General features: G+C 36.5%; 1 protein-coding gene across 2 annotated transcripts in view; it reads left to right on the top strand.

Annotated features, from left to right (window-relative positions):
• Positions 1 to 2,178: 2,178 nt before the first annotated feature.
• Positions 2,179 to 23,919, top strand: part of LOC101209948 (protein root UVB sensitive 1, chloroplastic) — a 44,690-nt gene continuing 22,949 nt past the window's right edge. The window contains exons 1-4 of one of the 2 annotated variants that reach the window (XM_011653043.2): positions 2,181 to 3,114; positions 3,212 to 3,487; positions 11,759 to 11,815; positions 17,501 to 17,699. In XM_011653043.2, coding sequence (XP_011651345.1) covers positions 2,374 to 3,114; positions 3,212 to 3,487; positions 11,759 to 11,815; positions 17,501 to 17,699 — 1,273 coding nt within the window. In that variant the 5' untranslated portion in view covers positions 2,181 to 2,373. Of the gene's footprint in view, positions 3,115 to 3,211; positions 3,488 to 11,758; positions 11,816 to 17,500; positions 17,700 to 23,919 lie in introns of both variants that reach the window. The other variant, XM_031882241.1, reaches the window with a different exon arrangement.

Raw genomic sequence — 23,919 nt, 5'->3', positions numbered from 1 at the left:
TAACATATTGGTCTGTGGTTGCCCTTTGAAGGGATAGAGTTTACTCTTCCTCTAGCACTTCCCTTTTTTTAACTCATTTTTCTCCAAGAAAGTTTTGAAGTTAGAAACTCCCTTGAGAGGCAATCAACTAGGAGGTTTTGTTCTCCTTTTATAGGCACAACCTCGAAATCAAAGCAAGATAGTATGACTTGCTATCTAGCAAAAATTTATTTTAAAACAAGTTTTTTTACATTTTTTTCTAACACAAATTTTGAAGTTCTTGTATCTGTTTTGATAATGAATATTTTATTGATTAGTTCTCTTTGAAAATTTTGAACATAGAGAACTACTGTCGGTAATACTTTTTTTTATCGTTGAGTAATTTTTTTGTGTATCGTTCCAAATTTCTGAGTGAAATCAGATTATTGACTCGGTCTTATCTAGATATTGTTTGAGGATTCCTCGATATCCTATATTGAAGACATTAGTTTCAACGATACAATTTGCTTTTGAATTAATGAGACTGAGACAAAGGATTGATTTGAATAAAGATTTAATTTTTTGAAAAATTTGGACGTGTTTGTCGAACCATACTTTTTTATTTTTCTTTAACCTTTGGTACAGTGGTTTGCAAATGAGACTAAGGTTCTAGATGAAATCAGACACATAATTTAGACAGTCTAAGTAGGAACTTTCTATGGTTTACCTGTTTGGTTCTTGATCTCGTCATTTTCTGCTCATCTTTTCCCAATCAATTTTTTGGAACCACCAAAGCAAGGGTCGCTTCTGTTTGAAGCAACCTCATATTTTTTTCCGATGTAGCTCGTAATAATGTTCAACTTCCCTCTTTGCACATTCTACTCACAACCCTTTGGTCATTCTAGGCAATTATGCTAAGCCAATGTTTTTAGTTTTTATTATTCATGTAGTTTCTGAACCTATAAATGTGTACTTTTTAATATTTGAGTTAATTTTTATATAATTTCGATTTGATATTTTATTATTATTTTTATTAATTTTATGTTAATTGTTTTTAGAATTTGATTAAATTTAAATCGAATTCGATCCCAAATAGTAAAAAATTAAATAATAATATATTACAAAATATTACAAAAACGTTTTCTCGATGCACAAAACACGTCCACATGGACACATATTGCCGATGCTTTGACCAGACGTCGAACGAGGCTTTCCTCGGCGTCTTGTGCGTGTCGAGGAAGCCCTCGTCCGACAAATGTGTTTGCTGACGTCTTCATGTTTGCATGTCGATTTTGCCAATCTCGACGTCGTAATGACAGCGTTCTTGATGTTGGTTTTGGCGTCAGGATAGGTATTCACGACGTGTTTTGGTGAATTTACCAACGCATGTGTGCGTTGGGCAAACCTTTACTTCTTGTAGTGACACATATTTTCTTTGAAATTAAAAGTATTTTGAAAGTAAATTGTTTTTGAATCAAGTTTGGAAATTCTCCAATTGAGAAAATCATTTTCTATTTTTGCAATTCGAATTGATTCATTTGTAACATCATTTGTATAAGAGGAAACAATATGTTGCTCCTCAGTTTCTTTTTGAGAAAGTTCTTTGAAAGAAGATTTAGAACACAAAAATTTCTTTAAGAAATTAGACATTTGAAAATTTTTAAATGATCATTCTATAAATGTTTATTTTTTAGATTAAGAAGTTATACATGTATGTGCTAAAGTGGATTACTGCTATTAATTGTCTCACTGTGTTTTCTTGCGTCTTATTGCCAGGATCACAAACTTAGACCTAAACAAAGAGGCGGACATAGAGCTTGGACCTTCGAAATTCAATCTCTTGAAATAATAAAAAACTTGAAGAATAAAATTTATTCGAACAGAGCTTAAACAATCAGCCTCTTCTGGTTAGAAATGAAATTTGAAAACAAATTGAATTGAAATTGAACTTTTACCAAAAGAGTTTGATACCAATTGGTAAATGTAATTTATTGACATGACAATTATTTCAATACCAATGTATTGTTAATATCTTAACCCATTTTAGTTTTTGGTAAATAAAATAGTTAATTGAAAGAACCTGACATTCCATCGTTTAACGGTTCAGGTAACGATTTGTTTGTTTGAAGTTTTAGTTCGATAGTATTTATAATCATTTTGCACACTTTGGGAATGAAATATAGCTTTTAAAAGACACATCAACTTTGAGTTATTGCATCCCACAAACTTGGTAATATCTTTAGAAATACATCATAGCTCAAGGTTAGGACATAAAACGGGCGTGCCGGCTGCCCCGAAACGATGCTGGCAGTGTCCTCAAGCTCGTACTTGCTTCTTTCGTCTCATATATAACTCCATCAATCTGCACGTCACCGACTCCCATTCACATTGCGGCAGGAGTCTTTCTTCATTGCAATGTATGGGGTACTGCCGTTCTCTTATCAGGCGCCGCCGCCGGAGCCGATTCCATTTCGGCCAGTCTATGTCGATGTCTTAAACTACGTACCAGTCCGCCGTTTTCACCATTGCTTGGATTCTTCTATGCGAAGGTCATGTACAGCACTAAGACCTTCTCTTAGCGTATTTCCTCACTTTCTTAAACCCACAAAACTCTTTCAAGGTTATTCCTCTCCTTGTAATGGAACTAGAATCAAACCTGCTCTCGTTCATTCTCCTTTGCTGGCTGGTGACGGCCATGGGTGTGATGGAAATAACAATGGTGGCTGGAATAATTCGAATCCTTTTGGGGGTTTTGGATGGTGGCAGTATGACGGTGATTCTCCCCCATGGTCGGACAATGCCTTCCTTGCTTTCTTTTTTTCCTCTGTTCTGGGTTGTTTCTGCCTCTTTCAATTGGCAGTAGCGCTAGCACGTAACAATATGAACACCGAGTCTATTTGGGAAGTAAAAGGAGGTAAGCGAATCCGCCTCATTCTCGATACGTATAGAGATGAGTTCCATGTTGCAACTGGCATGCCGTCGTCTTCGTTATCCTTTTCCTTTGTCAACGTTTGGCTTCGTTGCAGCGATATATTCACGCGTTTGATGCTTCCGGAGGGTTTTCCAGACAGTGTCACCAGCGACTATCTGGAATATTCCCTTTGGCGAGGAGTCCAGGGGATTGCCAGCCAAGTTAGTGGGGTGCTTGCAACTCAGGTGCCCATTTAAGTTCATCTGTGGTTCCTCTTTCCTATTTCTCATCCAACAAAAAAGTAATTTACTGAATTTTGCTTGAACCCTCGCTGGGAACCAGGCACTGCTTTATGCTGTTGGATTGGGGAAAGGAGCTATTCCGACTGCTGCTGCAGTGAATTGGGTACTGAAAGATGGATTTGGATATCTAAGTAAAATTTTTCTCTCAAAATATGGACGGCACTTTGATGTTCATCCGAAGGGGTGGAGGTTGTTCGCTGATCTTCTGGAAAACGCTGCCTATGGGATGGAAATGTTAACTCCCGCATTTCCCCTCCATTTTGTCGTGATCGGTGCTGCTGCTGGGGCCGGACGATCTGCAGCTGCCTTGATTCAGGTTATTGGAAGTTGATACGTAATTTAATTTACACAGATATGCCCCATTCCTCATGTTTGCTGCCTTATGTTTATATATTTAATCTGCTGGTAAGTTTCTTCGAATGCATAGCTTAATTTGATTTAGATAGTGAAATGCAGAAGTATTAAATGAAACCAATGGATGGGCAAATGTCTAAGCTTTTGATAGGTCGTGGAGGATCTTGGTTCATGGAATGAGTAGAAGATCATGATCACAAATGTATTAGATCGCCTTCTCTTTAACAATTGAAGTGGAGGTGGGTAGTGGAGAAGAAGTTTCGGTTTTAAATGTTTATGTTCCTTCAAATTATAGATCAAGAAAAGTGTTTTGGGGAGAACTATAGGGCGTGTCTTTAAAGATATTGTGAGTGACAATTGTAGAGAGTCCCCAAAAAACCAAGCCGAAAATGGGTTTTGCCCCATCTTTTGAACCTTAAGAATTTTGCCACTTTGCTTATGCCATCATTAGCTAAAAATACCAAATTATCCTTAATTTGTTATGCCTTCTTTCTCTTCTTGATTTTCTCTTTCTCCACTCTTTCCCTCCTCTTCAGTTGCAAGGGTCATCGAATGTGGATTTTCACCAGAGAGAGGGTCGTCGTAAAGTGGGTTTTCAGCCCTGAGTGTTCTCCTCTCGCCACTCGACATGGGCCACTTGACATGTCATGAGTTGCGAGACTTTGGGATTTGACACTTGCTGACGATAATCCTTTACTAAAGAGAAGAGGACTTGGGGAAATGCTATAACTATTTTGCAAATAAGCTTTGTTTCAAGGCCTTTAATTTCCTAACTCCAACCCTCCCAAATATACGGGCATCCTGCCGAAATTTCCAATTAATCACCGACACTCCTTTACCTCCTCCACACCTTCCCATAGGAATCCTTCATGAGTTTGTTCAAGCCTTTACACACTGATCCTTGAGGCTCTAGAAAGGGAGAAAAATAAATCAGAATACTTCTCAACACCAATCAAGTTAAAGTCAGCCCACCTCCCTTTGAGGAAAAAAAAAAAACATTTCTCCCAAGAGGCCAATTTGTTTATCACCTTATCCTCAACAAAACTCCAAAAGGAATTCTAAAGCGTGTTATTCTCGACCACATTTTCATTGCCAACGAAGTGGTGAAAGACTTAGCTAAGTGGTCTAAAATCACCAAAAGCCAAAGAGATGGGGCCTCGGCCTAAATGATTTGAGATTAAGAAATATGACTCTTTTATCAAATGGGGATGGAGATTCATGTCAGAATAGAAGGCCTTGTGGTTCAAAGTAGTTAAAAGTATTCATAGTATCCACCCCTTCCTTTGGCACACTAGCAGGAAGGAGAATTTGAGTTTGAGAAGCTTGTGGGTTAGCATTTCAAGAGAATGATGCAAGATTGAAGCACTAGCCACTTTCAGAATTGGTAATGGCAGCATAATGTATTTTTAGATTGATCCATGGTTGGATAATATTCCCCTGAACAAGTTCCCTGGATTATCTCGTATTACCCTCTTGCCTAAACAGTCAATTTTTGAGCACTGGGATAGCCGAACTAGTTCCTGGGCGGTTTACTTTAGAAGATTAATGAAAGAGGAGGAGGTTGGTGATTGAGGGAAAATGGTAAACTCTATCGTAGATAAGAAAGTTTGGTCCCTAGAACCAAGTGGGTTCTTAATCCTTGGTTACTCATCTATCACTTGCTTCTCCCATTGATGTTTCTTTATATAGGGTGCTTTGGAAAACTAAGAGTCCTAAAAGAGTCAACATATCCATGTGGATTATGCTTCAAGGGAATTTAAATTGTGCCTCTTTTCTGCAAAAAATCTTTCCTCTCATTGCCTATCTCCTTATATGTGCCATTTATATTGTATGAATCAAGAAAACCTTCAAAACCTTTTTTTTTTAGTGTCCTATGCAGTGAATTGTTGGTGTAGGCTGCTGCAAATTTTTAATTTCAGATGGGTTTTTTATGGCAGTTTTAGTGGTAATGTGCTGCAAATTCTCCCTGGACCAGATTAAAGAAAACCTCATCAGTTTTATGGTGCAATGCAGCCAAGGCTTTATTAGTAGAAATATGGTTTGAAGGAAATCAATGAGTTTTCCACAATACGGCTTAGTACGGTTTGGTCGATTTGAGTATGCTCGTTTAAACACTTCATCATGGTGCTCCATGGTCACATGATTTCAAGATTACTTTACAGGACATTCACCCAACTAGCAAGCTTTTATTGTTTATTCATTTTGAGTTCAGCTAAGGAGATTTAAGCAAGGGCCTTGTTTTTGCCTGGTTTAGAGTTGTCTTTTAGTCTTTTGTTAATGATAGGCCGTTGATGTAAAGGTCTTATGTTTTGGACCATTTTTACTTTCTCAATGTCATTTCATTTCTCTATTTTTTGGATATGATGAAGACGCTAAGGGAATATTAACCTAATTGAGATATTCGGATGCGTCTACTGATCCCTAGTTCTTTAATTGCTCATTGTATAACCCTCTTGTACTTTGAGCTCTGCCTCATTTATTTTTTATAATAAATGAGATTCCTTTCCTTTTAGAAAAAAAGAAGATTCAATGTTTCAACAACAATAGATTCGATCTCATTAAGCTATCAGGAGATGAAGAGTTAACATCAATTCCTTTGAATCCTGAGATTGAAGAATTGATTGGCAGACTCTAAACATATCAGGAAACCGTCTTAGAAGCCCATGGATCAGTATCTCTAGAGAATAGGAAAAGGTGGTTGAGTTGGCAACTTTCAAAACAGGGAACGGAAGGAGAGTAGCTTTCAGGACAGATTTGTGGATAGGTGATCTACCTTTTAAATCTCAGTTTCCACATCTTTTCAGATTAGCTCAGCAGCCAAATGATTCAGTTGCTGCCCACCGGGATTTTGTCACTAAATCTTGGTCTTTAGTATTTCGAAGATTGCTTAAAGATGAAGAAATTCAAGATTTCCAATGTCTTTTAACACTCATATCTCATAAAGGTCTAACGGACTTGGATGACAGGAGAGTTTGGTCATTAGAATCCTCAGACCATTTTTCAGTTAAGTCTCTTTCAAAGCACCTTTCTCCCTCTTCACTTTTGGAAAAAGTTTACTTTAAAGCACTTTGGAAAACCAGCAGTCCAAGGAGAATAAATGTCCTGGTTTGGATTATGGCAGTGGGTTCTTTAAACTGTTTCGAGACTATGCAAAGGAAGCTTCCCAATACGTGTTTGCTGCCTTCAGTGTGCCCCCTTTGCTTGGAAAACAGTGAGCTATTAATTCACCTATTCATTTTCTGTCCCTTCTCATCAAATTGTTGGTTTAGCATATATGCTCAAATCAGTTTGGGTCTTTGATGGTTCGTTTAGCGCCAATGTGTGCCAATTAATGTGGGGGCCTTATTTATCAAAAAAACCTTTTCTAATTTGATGATTGGAAGGACATTAAGTTATACCTAGAGGATCTCTTTCAAGTCAAAATCAATATTAACCCTTTATTTGCAGACAAAGCCATCATGAAAGTTACTCAAGGAAAGTTCGAAGATTTAATTTTTGCTCAGGTCAAATGGTTCAATTATGGAAAAAATTTCATTTGTTATTCGAAAAATGGAATGAAGCCAAACACAGCAGACCAACTCTTATTGAAGGTTTCGGAGGATGGTTGTCAATAAAAAATCTTCCTCTCAACTTATGGCGAAGAATTATCTTTGAAGCAATTGGAGCATACTTTGGTGGACTGGAAAGTATAGCCTTAGAAACACTCAATCTGATCAAATGCTCTGAAGCAAGAATTAAAGTTTGGAAAAATCTTTGCAGATTCTTACCAGCAACTATAGAATTAAAGAGTGAGAACCGATGAAATTTTTTCCTTAATTTTGGGGATTTTGAACCCTTAGAAGCTCCTGTAATAGTCCAATCTGATCTATTTCGAAGTGTTTTTTCCAATACTATTGATTTATGTAGAATTAATTCAATGATTTTAGATGAAGAGCTCCAAGGTGATGGCCTCCCAGATACCTGGAATTTTCTCAAACAGAATGCCCTGCATCTCGAGAAATTCTTTCGAAGCACTTAGGAAGTTGGGTGGTGTAAATCAAAGTAGAATTATTTCTCAAAATGAATTCTCTGCCTCTAATGGCTAAGAGAAGGGATATTTATTAAGAATGTGTAAGTATACAAGCAGTTGATATAACTGTTTTTATGAAACAGTTTTAACAGTTAACAGTTTAAACAATTAAACTGTTTTACTAACTATCTACAGCTGTTAGTTAACAGTTTAAACAATTAAACTGTTTTACTAACTATTCTATATTACATCATTGGGGGATGAAGAAAACCTTGTCCGGTCGGAAAGAGTTTCAGCCCTTGAATCCTCGCCGGAAAAAAATAATTTTCAGAAGGAAAAATTCAAATTTGGGTATAGCTGGCATCTCCACGTACTTAGAAGGGGAAAAGACTTCAACAGAACAGAGAGAAAAACAGACATCGAAAAAAAAAAAGGCAGCCAGCCGGCATTTTATTATCTCAAAAAACAGCTCACCTAGCCCTCCCCAACCAGATTTTTTCAAACTTAATGTATCTGCAGAAATTTTAAAAGATGACACACAGATGGCCCAAGAAATTTATTAATCAGAATTCCAATGGCTTTTGGTAGTCTGACGAATTAGAGGAAGAATCAGAATCCTCTCCTCCATCAAGGAACTTCACTTGCGGGCCATCCCCTGTTTTCAGTTCTCAACCAAAATTACCAGCCTCTCCCAAGACTAAAATATCCTCTGCAATGAAAGCTATTCCATTTCATGCCAGAAATTTTTCTAAGCACCTCAAGACCTATACCAAAGGGAGAACTTCTTTTCGCAACATTTGGATGAGCTTGGCTAATTCTGACTTATTAGAGGAAAGTTGTGTGAAGATACAAATTCCAAATTCAGTGGGCAACAGGTCAGTACTGCCTTCCTCCTTAAGTAATAAATTTTCTCAATCGTCCTCCAAACTTTCTGGTTCATTCTTTAATTTTGTGCAAGATACTTCTTGTCTCAAAAAAGTTGAGAACCCAGATGATGGTTTTATGGAAGTTGAATCAGTCACCAGTGTAAGTACTGCAGAATTTGAACCAGTTGAGGAAGAAATAATTCAATCAGAGACAGAGAAGCAACAGGACAGTGACTCTCTCGGTCCAGATTTTATTAAATTGTTTTCCTCCCTAGAAAAAGAAATTTCGTGCAGGTCAGCAAGTATCCTTCCCCCTCAAGAGTTGGTTCCATTCTTGGCAGCATGTGAAATTGAATTGATATAAGGCAGAGGTAGCAAAGATGGAGATTATATCATGGAACAGTAGAGGATTCATGGGCCTTTTGAAACAATTGGCTATTAAAGATCTTTTGAAGAAAGCTAATCCAGATAGAGTTTTGTTTCAGGAGACCAAAAGAGAAGAGATTGCCACTTGTATTATGAAGGCACTATGGAGTTCAAAAGGAATTGGCTGGGTTTTTGTTTGAAGCTAGTGGCAGATTAGGAGTTTTTCTGATTATGTGGGATGAATCTAAGTTGTCGATTATTGAAGTTCTGAAACGAGACTATTCTCTTTCAGTAAAATGCAGCACAATCAATAGAAAAATATGTTAGGATTTCAAACTTCTATGGTCCCACACATTATTGAGATAGAAACCAAATTTGTCCGGAGTTGTCTCTTCTTTCAGACCACTGTACAGGAGCCTGGTGTTTGGGAGCTGATTTCAACATCATTCGAAAAGTTCAAGAGAGATTTCCAGTAGGAAGATTAACAAAGGGAATGAGAAAGATTAATAAACTCATTAGAGTGGCAAAGCTACTAGAAATTCCGTTTTCCAACGGTAAATTCACATGGTCAAGAGAAGAAAGGTCAGTTTCATGTTCTCTGCTGGATCAGTTTCAACAATAATTTATAATTTGTTTGCAAAGGTTCTCGCATAAAGATTAAAGGAAGTAATGCCAAGTATTACTGCTCCATTACAATGTGGCTTTCTGGAAGAGCGCCAAATCTTGGATCCTATTTTAATAGCAAACAAAATTGTGAAGGACTATAGAATCCGAAAAAAGAAAAGATGGATCTTTAATTAGACCTTGAAAAGGTCTTTAACAGAGTGGATTGGAATTTTTAGAAAATGTATTGCAAAAGATCTTCGACGTAGGATATTGTGTTATATTGGCCAGTCTTTACAGCATCCCCACTTTGAAGTCCTTGATGATCAGGACTTCCGGATCAGCCCTATGCTTCAAACAGTTTTTTGCTCAATCAATCAAGGCTTATTCTTCTTTGTTCTCAGCCTGCTGCCTTTGTTTTTGTTTTTGCTTTGGACAGATTCTTTTTATCTTTTTGTTTGGCTTTGTTTTTGTGGTTTTTTGTTTTGATATTGTTTTGTCGCTTTTTGGTTGTGTTGAGGGTGCTAAGGGGGTGTCAACCTAGTTGCTATTGTGTCAGCACAATCAATAGAAAAATATGTTGGATCCCTTTTAGAGAGAAGGGTTGCTTTCTTTGGGAAGTAGGGGTGTGTGCCATTCTATGGGTGATATGGCTTGAGAGAAATAACCAAGGGTGTAGAAGGTTGGAGAAGAGCCAGTGATGTTTGGTCCTTGGTGAATTATCATGTCTCGCTTTGGCAACATTTTAGTTAGTTGGACCTTGTTTATCTAATGGATTTCTGTGGGCTTGGTCTTTTTATGCCCTTGTACTCGTTCATTTTTTTCTTAATGAAAGTTGTGTTTTCTATATAAAATAAAGAAATGCCTTTCATTATTCTTAGGCATAAGTATCTTCTAATCTTTCTTGAATTGGGAGGGGGGAATCAAATTTTACCCTTAAATTTTGGGAGTTGTATCACTTAAATTCCATACTAATAATTTAAACCCTATACTTTCATATTGGAATCAAGTTAGACCATCTGATAGAATTATGTTCTAAAAATTGGTAATGCATAACTTTCACACATGTATGAACTTATTTAAATGTAACCATCATAGGTTGATCTAGTAGTAAAAAGGAGACATAGTCTCAGTAAATGACTAAGAGGTCAAAAGGTTCAACGCATGATGGCCACCTACTTTGGGTTTTCTTGACACCTAAATGCAGTCGATTTGTCACGTGAGATTAGTCGAGGTGCGCGTAAACTAGCTTGGACACTCACATATATAAAAGAAATAAAAAATAAACGTACTTAGATGCAGGGAGTAACTTAATATCAGGAAAAAAAAAACTAGAACCAAATTGATAGTAGTGGATTTTCATTATTTTAAGTGGTTTTTCATCTTCTTGCCTTCTTCTATTCTTTTCTGACTTATTAGGAAAATTTTCACGAGAAATTTGCTTGCTACTTTGGTAGGATTAGAAGAAAAATACTTCTATTTAGGTGATTTTGAGTTGATTTTAAATGCAATAAACTGAAAATAGATATAAATTACTTATGGAGTGTACAAATTGATTCATTTACGAAAGCTCAACCTTACAAAAATTGTTACAACTATGAGTTTGGGATTTTTGTTGATACAACCCTCAAAGATAAGTGTAAATTGACCTTTTTCTATTATTATTATTATTATTTTATTTTCTCCTTCCTGTACTTCTCTTTAAAGTTTTCTTTTCATGTGTATTAACATTTTTAATCTACTATGTACACTTGGCTTGCTAGGTCCTTTATCAAAAAAATTATATTAATAGAATACAAATATATAAGTTTTCTTGTATACATCTTTCTTATTTGACGTGTCCAACCGCACATGCATCTTTGTTTTTTGTAAGTTCAACTTTTCAAGTCATTGGTATCTCCCTCGACATCTACATTCAGCTCTTGATTTCAAGTTGAATAACATATATTGCCATTTTACTTCATTCAAGCTTTTTTGTATCAGGTGAAGTCACTGAGCCCATGAACGTTATAGTTTGCCTTTTTTCTGCCAGATTATATTGCATAAAGCAGAGAATTTTTTTATTTTTAATTTCTGTAAGTTTTTTTGAAATGGAAACAAGGCTGATAGTCTTGTTTCCGTTTTTTAAAAAAATCTGTTTTATGCAATATAATCTGGCAGAAGAAAGGCTCGTAGTCTTGTTATTGTTTCAGAAAAAAAAAAAAAAAAACTTTTCTGCTATATGCAATATAATCTGGCAGATAAGGCAAGCTATAACGTTCATGGACTCAGAGACTTCACCTGATATACCTTGTAAAATAAGTTACATTTTTCTGAAAAAATTATTATGATTTTAAGTTTTAATGGAGTTGCACAGCTTTGAAAGTTGAATACAATTTTTTTTCTTCAGGCTGCTACTAGGAGTTGTTTTTATGCTGGCTTTGCTGCTCAAAGGAATTTTGCCGAGGTGAAATAGAGTAATCTCTTCTCTGGTTAGTGTATGTTAGCAAAGTTACGATTACCATACTTTCTTGTAGCTGCAACATTCATGTTTTTCCTTTTTTTTTTATTACCTTTTTTTATTTTATAAATAGAACTCAACTAGTGCTCAAAGTACATGAGTGATATACAAAAAGCACACACATGAAGAGACTGTGGATCAGTAGGCGCATTCAGACATCTAAACTGGGTTGACACCCCCATAGGGCCTTCATCACATCCACTAAAAGGAGACTAACAAAGGTCAATCATAAAAAAAACAACTCGAGATCGTGTAGGAGGACTCAGTGATTTTTGTAGGAGAAGAATAGCTAGTATTTGGAAGAGTAAGAGAGTGGAGTGGGAGGTTCTTAAGGCTGAAGGTTTCTTTGGTGGGATTCTTGTGTTGTGGAACTCGAGGTTGTGTGTTGCTTTTGAAGTGAACTGTGACAGACACTCCATTACTCTAGCGTTTTTTGGATGGTGAGGGTCATGAGTTTTGGGTCACAGGGATTCTTGGGGGGAAGAACTGGGAGATCTTTTCGGTTATTGTGGGGTGAGATGGTGTGTGGTGGGGGATTTTAACGTGGTCCGTTCTCCTGATGAGAAAGCTTTGCGAGGGAGAATCATTAGATCTATGAGATGTTTTAACAACTTCATTTATGTAAGTGGTTTGTTTGATCCTCCTCTTGTGGGGGGTAAATTTACATGGGCCAATTGTAGGGCTGCCTTGAGAATTGATAGGGTGCTTATGTTGGAAGCATGGATTGAGAGGTTTGGGAACCCTAGGTAGGTTAGAGGGTCTAGAATCACTTCGGATCACTGGACCCTTATTTTGACTAATGGGAGGTTGAATTGGGGTCCAGTTTCCTTCAAGTTTGAGAACATGTGCCTTGACCATCCCTCCTTTACAGCAAATATTGTTTCTTGGTGGCATACCAGTATCCAAGGTTGGGAGGGGTTTAGATTGATGGAATAGCTGAGATTTCTTAAAGGCTAGCTGAGAGCTTGGAACAAAGAGGTGTTTGGGAATATTCGGGTTAAAAAGGAGATTGTTGCTAGGATTGGCGAAATTGACAATTTTGAGTTGGATGGTCCACTTGAAAATGACCTTATTGAGGAGAGGTTTAGTTAAAAAGGAGCCTTGAAGAGGTGATTAGAAAGGTTAGTGTGAGCTGGTTTCGAAAGTGTAAAATTAAGTGGGCCAAGGAAGGGGATTGGAAAACAGTCAATAAATCATTTTAGATGGAAGCCACGGCTTAGGAGGCTTAGAGGTTAAGATTTTGGCTCCTTTGGCGAAATGTGGCTGGAGATACATTGAGGAAGAGACTTCTCTATGGTAACGTGATTAGAAGTATAAACGAAAAAGATTCCTTCAATTGGCACATTGCTGGAAAAGACGGGAAGAGCTTGAGATGTCCTTGGATAAGTATATCTAGAACATGGTTGAAAGTGGATGCTTTGGCTACTGAAAAGTTGGGAAATGGTTGTGGGATTGCTTTTTGGTTAGATACTTTGGAGAGTGAGGTTCCTTTCAATTTTTTGTTCCCAAGACTATACAAAGTGGCATTACTTCCAAAAGGGTCAGTGGCAGATTCTTGGGAGAGCTCCTTGGCTTCTTGGTCCATCGCTTTTCAGCAATTGTTAAAAGAGGAGGAAATACTTGAGTTCCAAGTGTTGCTTAGAAAAATTGCAGCAAGATTAATTTCTGATGATTTTGATAAAAGATCATGGTCTTTGATGGGTAATGGGGTCTTCTCAGTAAAGTCTTTCTCAGTTCACTTATCCTCTTCTTCTCCAATGGATAAGTTGCTATACTTGGTGCTATGGAAGTCTAACATCCCAAGGATGGTTAACATTCTTGTTTGGATCATGATGATCGGTCATCTTAATGTATCCTCTGCAATGCAGCTTAAACTTTCTAACAGCTGCTTTCTTCTTCCATTTTCCCTATATGTCATCGGAATGGAGAAGTTAACATATCTTCTTCTTCTGTTTGTACGCATCACAATGTTGCGAGAAGTTATTTTCTTTCTTTAATTTTTCTTGGGTGTTTGGTGCTGACCTTCAAGGAAATATCCAACAACTTTTTAGTTGGAGTGCATTTCAAAAAAATCCTTCAATCACTTTGGATACATGCATTAAAATCGCATTTGGCAGAACTATGGTTTGAAAGAAGTCAAAGGGTTTTCCATGATAAATTCTTTGTTTGGTTGGATCGCTTTGAAGTTGCCTGTAAGAATGCCTCCTCGTGGTGTTCCTTCTCCAAGCCTTCTGAAAGCTACAACGTTCAAGAAATCTACTCAAATTGGAGAGCTTTTATCTTTCCAGCTTAATTTTGTTTTGAGTTAAATCTCGTATAGCACTTTTCGCTGAGGCCTTCTGTATGCTTTTTGTTGAATCCTTTGTAAGGCTAGTGATCAATAGTCTTTTTGTCCTATCTGTAATGGCTGAATTTATAAGTCTCGGTCGATTTTTGATGTTATGTACAAAAAGTTCATAAAAAATTGCAGTTCAGATGTAGTCACGATTCAAGAGTTTAATAAAGATATCTTGAATTTGGCTTTTATAAAATAACTGTGGAGTTTTAAGGATATTGGCTGGGATCTTTTGGCTTCGATTGGATTGAGTGTGATCCTAACCAATCTTGGAAATTACACTCCAAAGTGATAATGTCCATCCAAGGGTGCTTCCAAAACAATATTCTGCTGCCATCACCTAATTTGAAAAGAGCCAATGAATCAATTTTGCGCCATTGACTTGATATGCTAATCCAAGGACTTCTTAGACTCACACTCTTTTTCACTCTAATGCCAATTGAAAGTACTACTTTCATGAATGCATCTAACCACTTGACACCAAAGGGAATTTTGTTCTTTTGAGAAACGCCATCCCCACTTAGACAATAAAGACAGATTCTTGTGCTTCAGCTTGCTCAAACTAAGTCCTCCATCTTTGTAGGATTTAATTACAGCATCCCATTTTACGAGGTGGTTTAGCTTTCCTCCCTTGTTTCCTTCCCCAAAGAACTTTCTCATGATTCTTTCCAATGAACTTAGAGCAGATTCTGGCAGGAGGAAAACAGACATATAGTAAGTGGGGAGGCTGGATAGAATTGATTTGCAAAGTGTAATCCTCCCACCCTTAGAGAGATTGTATCTTCTCCATTTATGTAGCCTTCCATGGATTTTATCAATAATGGGCTGCCAAAATCGAGCACTTTGTGGATGACCTCACAAAGGAAGACCGAGATAAATGAAGGGGAGACTTTCTATCTTGCAGTTTAAGATGTTTGCTGTTGAAATAACCTTGCTGTCCTCAATATTTAAACCACAAATAGCTGATTTCTCCTAATTAATCTTTTGACCGGAACACCATTCAAAGACTAGTAATGTTTTCCTAAGATTTTCCATCATTTTCTCGCCAAATTTACAAAACAGTAGCGTATCATCCGCAAATTGGAGGATAGGAATGTGAATCCTATCTTTTCCAACTACAAAGCCTTCAAACATTTCTTTCTTATGAAGGTGATTTAGCAAACTCAAATTGGTCTATCTATTGGGAGAATTTATCATGAAAAACATGCTGGTTTCTTTCAAACCACAGCTCCACGAGTAAAGCCTTAACCGCATTGCTCCATAGCAAAAAAGGCTTTCTTCTTAAAGGCTGGTCCTACCAAAACTTGCAGCATGTTACTCCTAAACTTTTTCTTGACACACATTTTTGGCAGCAGGTTCAGATGGGTTTACAGTAGAATTCTTTATTAAATTTTGGGATCAGTTCAGATACAACTTCACTAGTCTCTTCAACGAGTTCTACGAGAATGGGAAAATAAATGTATGTGTCAAGGAGAACTTCATTTGTTTGATTAAGAAGAAGGGAGATGCTGTTACGGTGAAAGCTTTCAGACCTATTAGTCTTGCAACTTCAGTTTGCAAGCTGATTGCAAAGGTACTAATGGAAAGGCTAAAGAAGGTCATGCCAAGCATCATTGCTTCTACTAAGAGTGCTTTCTTGGAAGGCTTGAAAATTCTGGACCCAATTCTCATTGCAAATGAAGTAGTAGAGTAATAATGAGCTAAAAAGAAACAAGGCTGTATTCTTAAATTAGATCTTGAAGAAGCCTTTGATAGAGTGGATTGGGTCTTCTTGGAGAAAGTGGAGACAAAGAACTTTGATCCTTGTTGGATCCCTTGGATTATGGGATGTGTGAAAATTCCAAAATACTCATATGTCGTCCAAGAGGGAGAATTTTAGCTTCAAGGGGATTGGAGCAAGGAGACCCACTCTCTTCCTTTCTTTTCCTACTTGTTAGTGAAGTTCTTTTTTTAAAAAAGGAAACAATCTCTTTAATAAATTAATTAATAATGAGACAAAAGCTCATTACACAAGAGGATTGCACAATTAGCAAATAAACAAAGGATCAGAAGGCGCACCCAAGCATCTCCGCGCATCTCGATTAGATTGACACCCTCTTAGCATCCTCATCATGTCCAACTAAGAAAAAACGAAATAGATATTGTCTATAAGCAAGGCTAACATAAGCCTACTTGTTGCTGAAGTTTTGAGTAGTCTCATCTTAAAATTACACACAAAAAAGATGTTTGAAGGCTTCAATTTGCAGATGACACTGGAGAGGCAATGCTGAAAAATTTGCAAAAGACATGCAAACAAAAGCTTAGCTCAACTGGCACTTGTGTATACACCTGAGGACAAGAGGTCTTGGGTTCGAATCCCCAATATCCAATTTGTACTACAAAAAATTTGCAAAAGACATTAGAATTATTTGATTCCTTTCAAACCATAATTCAACAAGTAAAAATTTAACTGCATTGTCCCAATTATATTTGTTGTTTTATAGAATTATCCATTTATAATATTTGAAGGGACCATAAATTTATATACTCATCTTTGTGAAAATTATTATCTTATTAATTTAGACCTTTGGCCCAAGTTGGGGCTCAAAAAAGTTATCATTTTAGAGAGGTTACCAGTTTATCAATTATTCAATTAAAGGTGTTCTTCTGTATTCCAATATTTCATAGCTTGTCTTTCTACATCTTTATGTTTTGTAAGTGCGGAAAAATGAGGGACATATATTAATTAAATGGTGGACATATATTAGCTTACCTTTGCTGATTTTCTGCATTAATGTATTCTATTTAACCTTCACGTGTAGGTGGATGCCTTTTAATTGCTTCTACACTTTTGTCACTTCAATCCACCTTGATAACTGTAGTTTACGTATTACTTAATCACAGAAAACATCCAAAACGTGTATCTCCTAGTTTAAGCTGGGCTTGAGGCATATGCCCATTTTCTATGTTTTTCTTACTCTTGATGCATAAGGAAAATAAGATCTTTTGTATTTCAGAATATTTTGTTTTTGGTCTAGATGGTATCCCGTTGTATTGTACTTATCTTGGAAGCCTAGAAGGATTGGGTATCTTATTCGGAGATGATGAGGTGCCTAAGGGGATGTCAACCTAGTTGAGATGGCCGGGTGCACCTCATAATTCGTTGTGCTATTCTCTTTATTCCATTTGTTCTTTGTATCCCCTTTGTACTTTTAGCATTAAGATATCTGTTTCCGTTTAAAAAAATATATACCTTGAATGAAATTGACCCTATCCTTCCAATGCATATGTGCTGAAAGAAACATAAATTATTCTAGGTGATTGCTAAAGGTGAAGCACAAGGAATGGTGAGCAAGTCTATCGGTATGATGCTTGGCATTACATTGGCCAATCGTATAAGGTCCTCAACATCACTTGCTCTTGGGTGCTTTAGCATAGTGACCTTAATCCACATGTTCTGCAATCTAAAATCATACAAATCCATTCAACTAAGGACATTAAATCCTTATCGTGCAAGTAAGTTATCTTGCCTTCTTTTGCAATTTAGGGCCAATGAGATGTATTAGTACTATTTTTATTATTTGTTTGTATTATTTGGAATGAGCTGATTATTTTCGATTATCTTTGTATTGGATCTGAACTCTTGTAATCGTTGGTCTAGGATTGAAAATAATGAGAGTGCTAAGGCGTGTCAACTTAGTTGAGATGCTCAGGTGCACTTGTTGATCTTCGAGGCTTAGGCTTAGTCTCTTCATTGTAATTTATCTATATATATTGTCTATTCATTTTCTTAATGTAATGAAGAGGCTAGTTTCCTTTTGTTTTTTTTTCAAAAACACTATATCTTGGCAATTTCCTTGCTTGGCAGTATGTTAGACAAAACCTATTTCAAACTCACCCCTTTGCACTTCTTGAGGGGACTTGTTGGCAACCTTTTACATGGCAAACCGAAGACATTTCCTACGGTTGATGGGGCACGGTTTGAGGTTGTGCACGCAACCCATTATCCAATTTATCTGTCTGGCATCAAAAGTTTTTTGCACCATTAATTTTTCTAAAAAGTTCCAATCAATTCTATCAAAGGCTTTTTCAAGGTCCAACTTAATTAACCACCCTTTCTACTTCTTTGCTCGGTACTCTTCCACCACTTCGTTGGCAATGAGAATGGGTTCGATGATTTTCCTTCCTTCTAAAAAGGCACTTTGAGGAGGGTCAAAAATGCTTGGCATAACTTCTTAAATCTTTCAGACAAACAAGTTCTGGCAGATTGGAATCATTACAAACGCTTGCTAAGACAAAACCATAAAAGACCAACAGCATTAAAACCTGTTACTAAATAAAAGCATTCAAAGTCTTCTAATGAAGAAAGCAGCCGACCGGTAGATCTTGCATTCTGAAGCTTGAAGAGGAAACTGCAACTATAAAGCTGGTAGGGAAATGAAGACGGCCCAATTTAGACATAGATCTTGGATGGATTAGTCCTTCAATTCTTTATTTAAATAGCACCAAGTCGTGGCATTGCGTTTTGCAGTGTCTACAATATCTGACCAAACCTTTTCCTTGTCACGAAAGATCCGTTGGTTACGCTCATACCAATTTCTGCAAGAAGGGCTTTAGACATGTTTTCCCATATTAAGTGCGGTTTCTTTGCCAAAGACGGGCCCTTCAATAGTTGAAACGCATTTGAGCTCAACGATCCATCAAAACCCAAGCAACCATAAAAAGAGAGAGTATACTCCCCCAGCAATTGGTTGAAAACAGGCATGTAAGAAAGAGATGAACTAGTTCCTCACTGACCTTCAAACAGAGATGACAAAGCTGAGGGCAGAAGGCACTTGTTAGGGGACTTTCTTTGCAAGATTTTGGAACAATTAAGAAGACCAAAAGCCATAATCCAGATCTATCAAAGGCTTTTTCAAAGTACAAGAGAGTTATACAAAGAGCAATAAAAAGTAATCAAGGAAATCCTTGAGGAGATCAATAGGCGCACCTGGACATCTCAACTAGGTTGACACCCCCATAGTGCCAATCGTCATATCCCGAGCAAAACAGAAAACCAAACAAAGGAACAATATTAAGAAGTCCAGCTTATTACATGGGTTCAGAAGACAACACAGAACCAGAAAAACAGAAAGAAACAATATGGAAGGCCCATGAATAAAATCTCAAAATTAAATGCTAAACATGGGCAATTCTTCAAAGCTTCACAATGCAGCAAGGAGCTTCAACTGTGTAATCTGCAAACAATGGATCTGATGCAGCAACTATTAGGCAAGATGGGTGAGAAAAGCATCCCAATTGAGGCAAATGTCTTGGATGGAATAATTAATGAACTCCTTTTTTAAGGAACACCAAGCTGCAGCATTAAGATCTACTGTATGCATAATTTCTGCCCTTGGTCTTGTGTTATCATAGAAGATACGTTGATTATGCTCAAACCATAATTCTGTGAGTAGAGCTTTTGACAAATTTTTCCATATTATACGGGGTTTTTTGGATAAAGTCGGACCTGACAGCAGTTGAACCACACTAACACTTGGTGAACGATAAAAAACCCATTCAAAATGGAACAAGGAGAAAATTCTTACCTAGCAGAATGAAGAGACGAGGCAATTCAAAAAAATATGAGGAAGATTCTCGCTAGCCTTCAAACATAGAGGACAACCCAGCTGAAGTTCGTTATTTTTGTTGTTGTTGGTATGAAATTACATTGGTTTCTTTTTACTTGAATCTTTGCTTTGGAAACATTTAGAAGATTAAGCGTTCAGTAGCGATATTTTCCAGACCCCTAAAAGGAGCTAGAGTGTGGTTAGGGACTAAAGGAAGTGTCCTTTTTGTTTAGCTCTTTCTACAAACCTCTTGTACTTTGAGCTACATTATTATTATCAATAAAGAGGCTGGTTTCCTTTAAAAGAATAGTTTAATAACACTAGATGTAGGTGAGTTGGTAGTTTAAGGACAACCGAGGAACAAAAATAGCCCAAACAGTTATATCAAAGTAAGAAATGAAGTTACTAAGCATTAGAAAGAAAGGGTGTCATCATAATTGAGTTTCCTGGGTGTGCCTTCTTGTTTCGTTATAGGCTGAATTTTTTCCAGAATTTTTTTCTCTTCGAATAATGCTCATGTACTTTGAGCATTAGTTTAATATATTATTATTAATAAAGAGGGTTGCTTTCGTTTAAAAAAAATCAAAGGATCTTCCATGAAAAACTTCCACTTGGTTGGATTGGCTTGAAGCAGCTAGGCTCAACGCCGCCCACCGATGTGCCCTCTCTAAGCCATTCACAGTTTTTGTAGTGCAGGACTTAGTTCAAATTCGAAGAGCATTCCTTCTTCCAGTCTTCTAATTATTGTTTTACTAGACTTTTTGTGATTCCTTCAAGTAAAGGGATTTGTACTACTTGTTTTGTTTTGCCCTTATGATGTATCCTTTTGTTGTAGTTCTTCTTTACTTTGAGATATGATTTAATCATTGTTCATTTGTTTAGAAATGACGTGGGCACTAGGGATTGTCAACCTAGTTGAGATGCTTGGTTGTGCCTCTTGATCCTTAGTTCTTTTTGTCTTTTGTATAATTCTCTTGTACTTTAAGCATTAGTATCATATTATTTTATTAATGAAGAGACTCATTTCTGTTTAAAGAAATGAAAACACTCTGTTGGTTGTAAATAAGACAATTAGTTGTAAAATCACCAAAGATTTTATTTTATTCTCAATATAATTATTTCCTTTTATGTATTGAGCCTTTCCCCTATATAAGAAGGTTATGTATCTTAAATTTCAATTAGTGGAATACAAAAGTAATTGATTTCACTCAAATTGAGATGGTATCATAGACTATAATATTTTGAAAATCTCAAATCTCCGATTTTCTAAAACCCTAAAAAACCCTGCCTCTGTCACTGAACATCTTTGATCACTCACGATTTCCGTTTTTAGTCAATCACGTATCTCTGCTAGACATTTCATATCAGCCGCCGATCGATTCCTTTCTCATGAGACGTTCCATCTCAGGCGCTTGATCATGAGTTGTTTGTAGTTGTCACGTTAGGTTGTCTTCATTAGTGTCGTTGGTCGCCTCTATTCACCTATGTGTCAACCGCCTCTATTTGTTGATGTCATCTATTCGTGGGTTTCGTCCAGTTGGTTGTTTTTTATTCCCCTTGTTCGATCGGTTGCATCATTGTTTCTTTGTTCATTGCGGCTGGGTTCAATTAGGTCACAGGATCCAATTCATTTATAGAAGTTAGTTCGGTTGACTTTTTGGGAACTGATTCGATTTGGTCTTTAGAAACCGGTTTGGTTCGACTAACAGAAATTGGCTTGGTTCAGATTCAGTTGAATTTTTGTGAGCCTCGAAGTCTATTATTTTTTTTGAATCTCATTGCATTTTTTAGGATCAAGCCTTAGAGAGGATGTTTGAACGTGCTAGGATGCTTGATAGTGTTACTATATTAAATTTATCTTCACCTGTTGGTTTAAGCTTTTGGGTCAATTGGTGATTTAAGATGGTATTAGAGCCTATAAAAGCCTAAATGGGTGTTCGGTTCAATAAAAATAAATCGAGATCCGATCAAGATTATTGAACCCAAAGAGGGACCATCTTTAGGGGGCATGTTGAGATGTTGAGAATTGCTCATTAGAAAGATCAAGAGGACTCACAGTCCTTATAAAATAGATAGACTATTCCTCTTATTGCCAATTGGTTTTGAGATGGAACCCCATACTATCACATATAGTATTAGAGCAGGTTGCTTCAAGATGTCCTAGGTTCAAGTCCCTATAATGTTATTTCCTTTTCCATTAATATACATTTCCAATTAATGGGCTCTTCATATTACAAGCCCACAAGTGGGGGAGTGTTAGATATTGTATTAATTATACCTTCAACTACTAGCTTTAAGAGATGACATACTATTTTGATGAACCCTGTGGTATCAAAAACTCGTCTTTAGTAGTATAATTTATTCTTCTGTTAAAGACAAATTATGCTTTGATATTGTAGACTAGGGCAGCCAAGTTTTTTTTTTTTAATCTCAAAGTTCTATATCCAAATCTCTTGAAGGGAGTTGATTGTTCTCAATTAAATTGTGAAAACTGCATATTTGCAAAAAGTCATCGTTCTTGTTCATCAAAACCTTACTCATTTTCAAAACCATCTTACTTAATTCATAGTGATTTTTGGGGGTCTCTTTAAATTTATAACCTTACAATGGAAAATGTTAATTTGTGGCTTTTATTGATGATCATACTTGTTTTTCTTCAGGTTTTTTACTAACAAAGAAATCTGACGTCAAGGATGTTTTCACATGTTTTTCTAATATGATTGAAACCCACCTTTCAACTAAAATAGGTATTCTATGATTAGATAATGGAACTGAATATTTGAGTTTTTTTTTTAAATAAAGGCATTGTTCACCGATCTACATGTTGAGACACCCGAATTGCAGAACGCAAAAATACGCATTTACTAGAGGTTGCTTGGACCAAAAGGTTTACCATGAATTCCTGAGTACCTGTGGGGGAAGCAATTCTCATGGCTATCTACCTAATAAATTGAATGCCTTCTGAAGTCTTGAATTATAAAACTCCTCTTGTTGTTTTGAAAGAGTTTTAACTTTTTGGTCTAAATTCGGATGTGACGAGAGTGCTAAGGGAGTGTTAACCTAATTGAGATGTCCAGGTGCACTTGCTGATCCCAAAGGCTTAGATCTTGTGTCTTCATTGCTCAAAACTACTTTGTCTATTCATTTTCTTAACGAAGAGGCTCGTTTCTTTTTTGTTTTTTCAAAAAAGAAAAAACTAGTTGTTTGTCCTCTGATTTATCTATTACAGTTTTTAGGTGTATTTGTCATGTGCATCTTCCTAGTCGTTTTGGATCAAAATTAGATCATTGAGCTATTAAAGGTATTTATCTAGGGTATGCTTCTAGCAAAAAGAGATATAAATGTTTTGATCCTAAAATTTAAAAAAGGTTTATGCGAATACGGATGTGTTATTTTTGGAAAACCAACCTTTTTTCACCCAAAATAATCTTCTGGGGGAGAAAACACCAAATTTTGAGGATGATACTTTTTGGGATGTATCTATCTCTCTTCCAAATATTATTGGTCCTAATCTCTCTAGTTTTTCAATGCAAGTATCTAGCCTTTTAATTCAAGGAGAGAATTACTAGAAGATCCTAATGATCTGAATCCTAAGTTTAAGTTTTATGCTAGAAAGGGGTTCAATCAATTGAATAAGGATCAAATAACTGACTCGTCCCAAATCCATTCTCGTACTCCAAGGGATGATTCTGAAACTCCAGGTAACCAACCTTCCATTCTTGTTTCTCCTGATTATTGAAAAATGTTCGATGTCTTTCCGACCATGGAAATGTTTTACCTTTTGCCTCTGATCTTGATATCCCTATAGCTTGTATTAAATATCCCATTGCAAATTATATCTTGTACAAAAATTTGTCAGATAGTCATAAAGCTTTCACTTCTCGGATGGACACCTTATTTTTCCCAAGGAATATACAAGAAGTCTTAGATGATCCAAATTGGAAACTAGCTATTATGGAGGGCTGGAATGCTCCAAAACAGAATGGTACATGGAAAATAGTAGATTTGCTGAGAGAAAAGAAACTGTAGGGTGTAAATGGGTTTTTACATTAAATGTAATGTTGGTGGTAATGATGGAAGATATAAAGCAAAATCAGTTGCAAAAGGATTCATTCAAACTTATAATT

The sequence above is a fragment of the Cucumis sativus genome, chromosome 3 (genome assembly GCF_000004075.3).
Source record: "Cucumis sativus cultivar 9930 chromosome 3, Cucumber_9930_V3, whole genome shotgun sequence".
In the NCBI taxonomy this organism is placed as follows: domain Eukaryota; kingdom Viridiplantae; phylum Streptophyta; class Magnoliopsida; order Cucurbitales; family Cucurbitaceae; genus Cucumis; species Cucumis sativus.
Note: the sequence above shows the minus strand (reverse complement) of the source record. Positions and strands in the feature narration are given on the sequence as shown.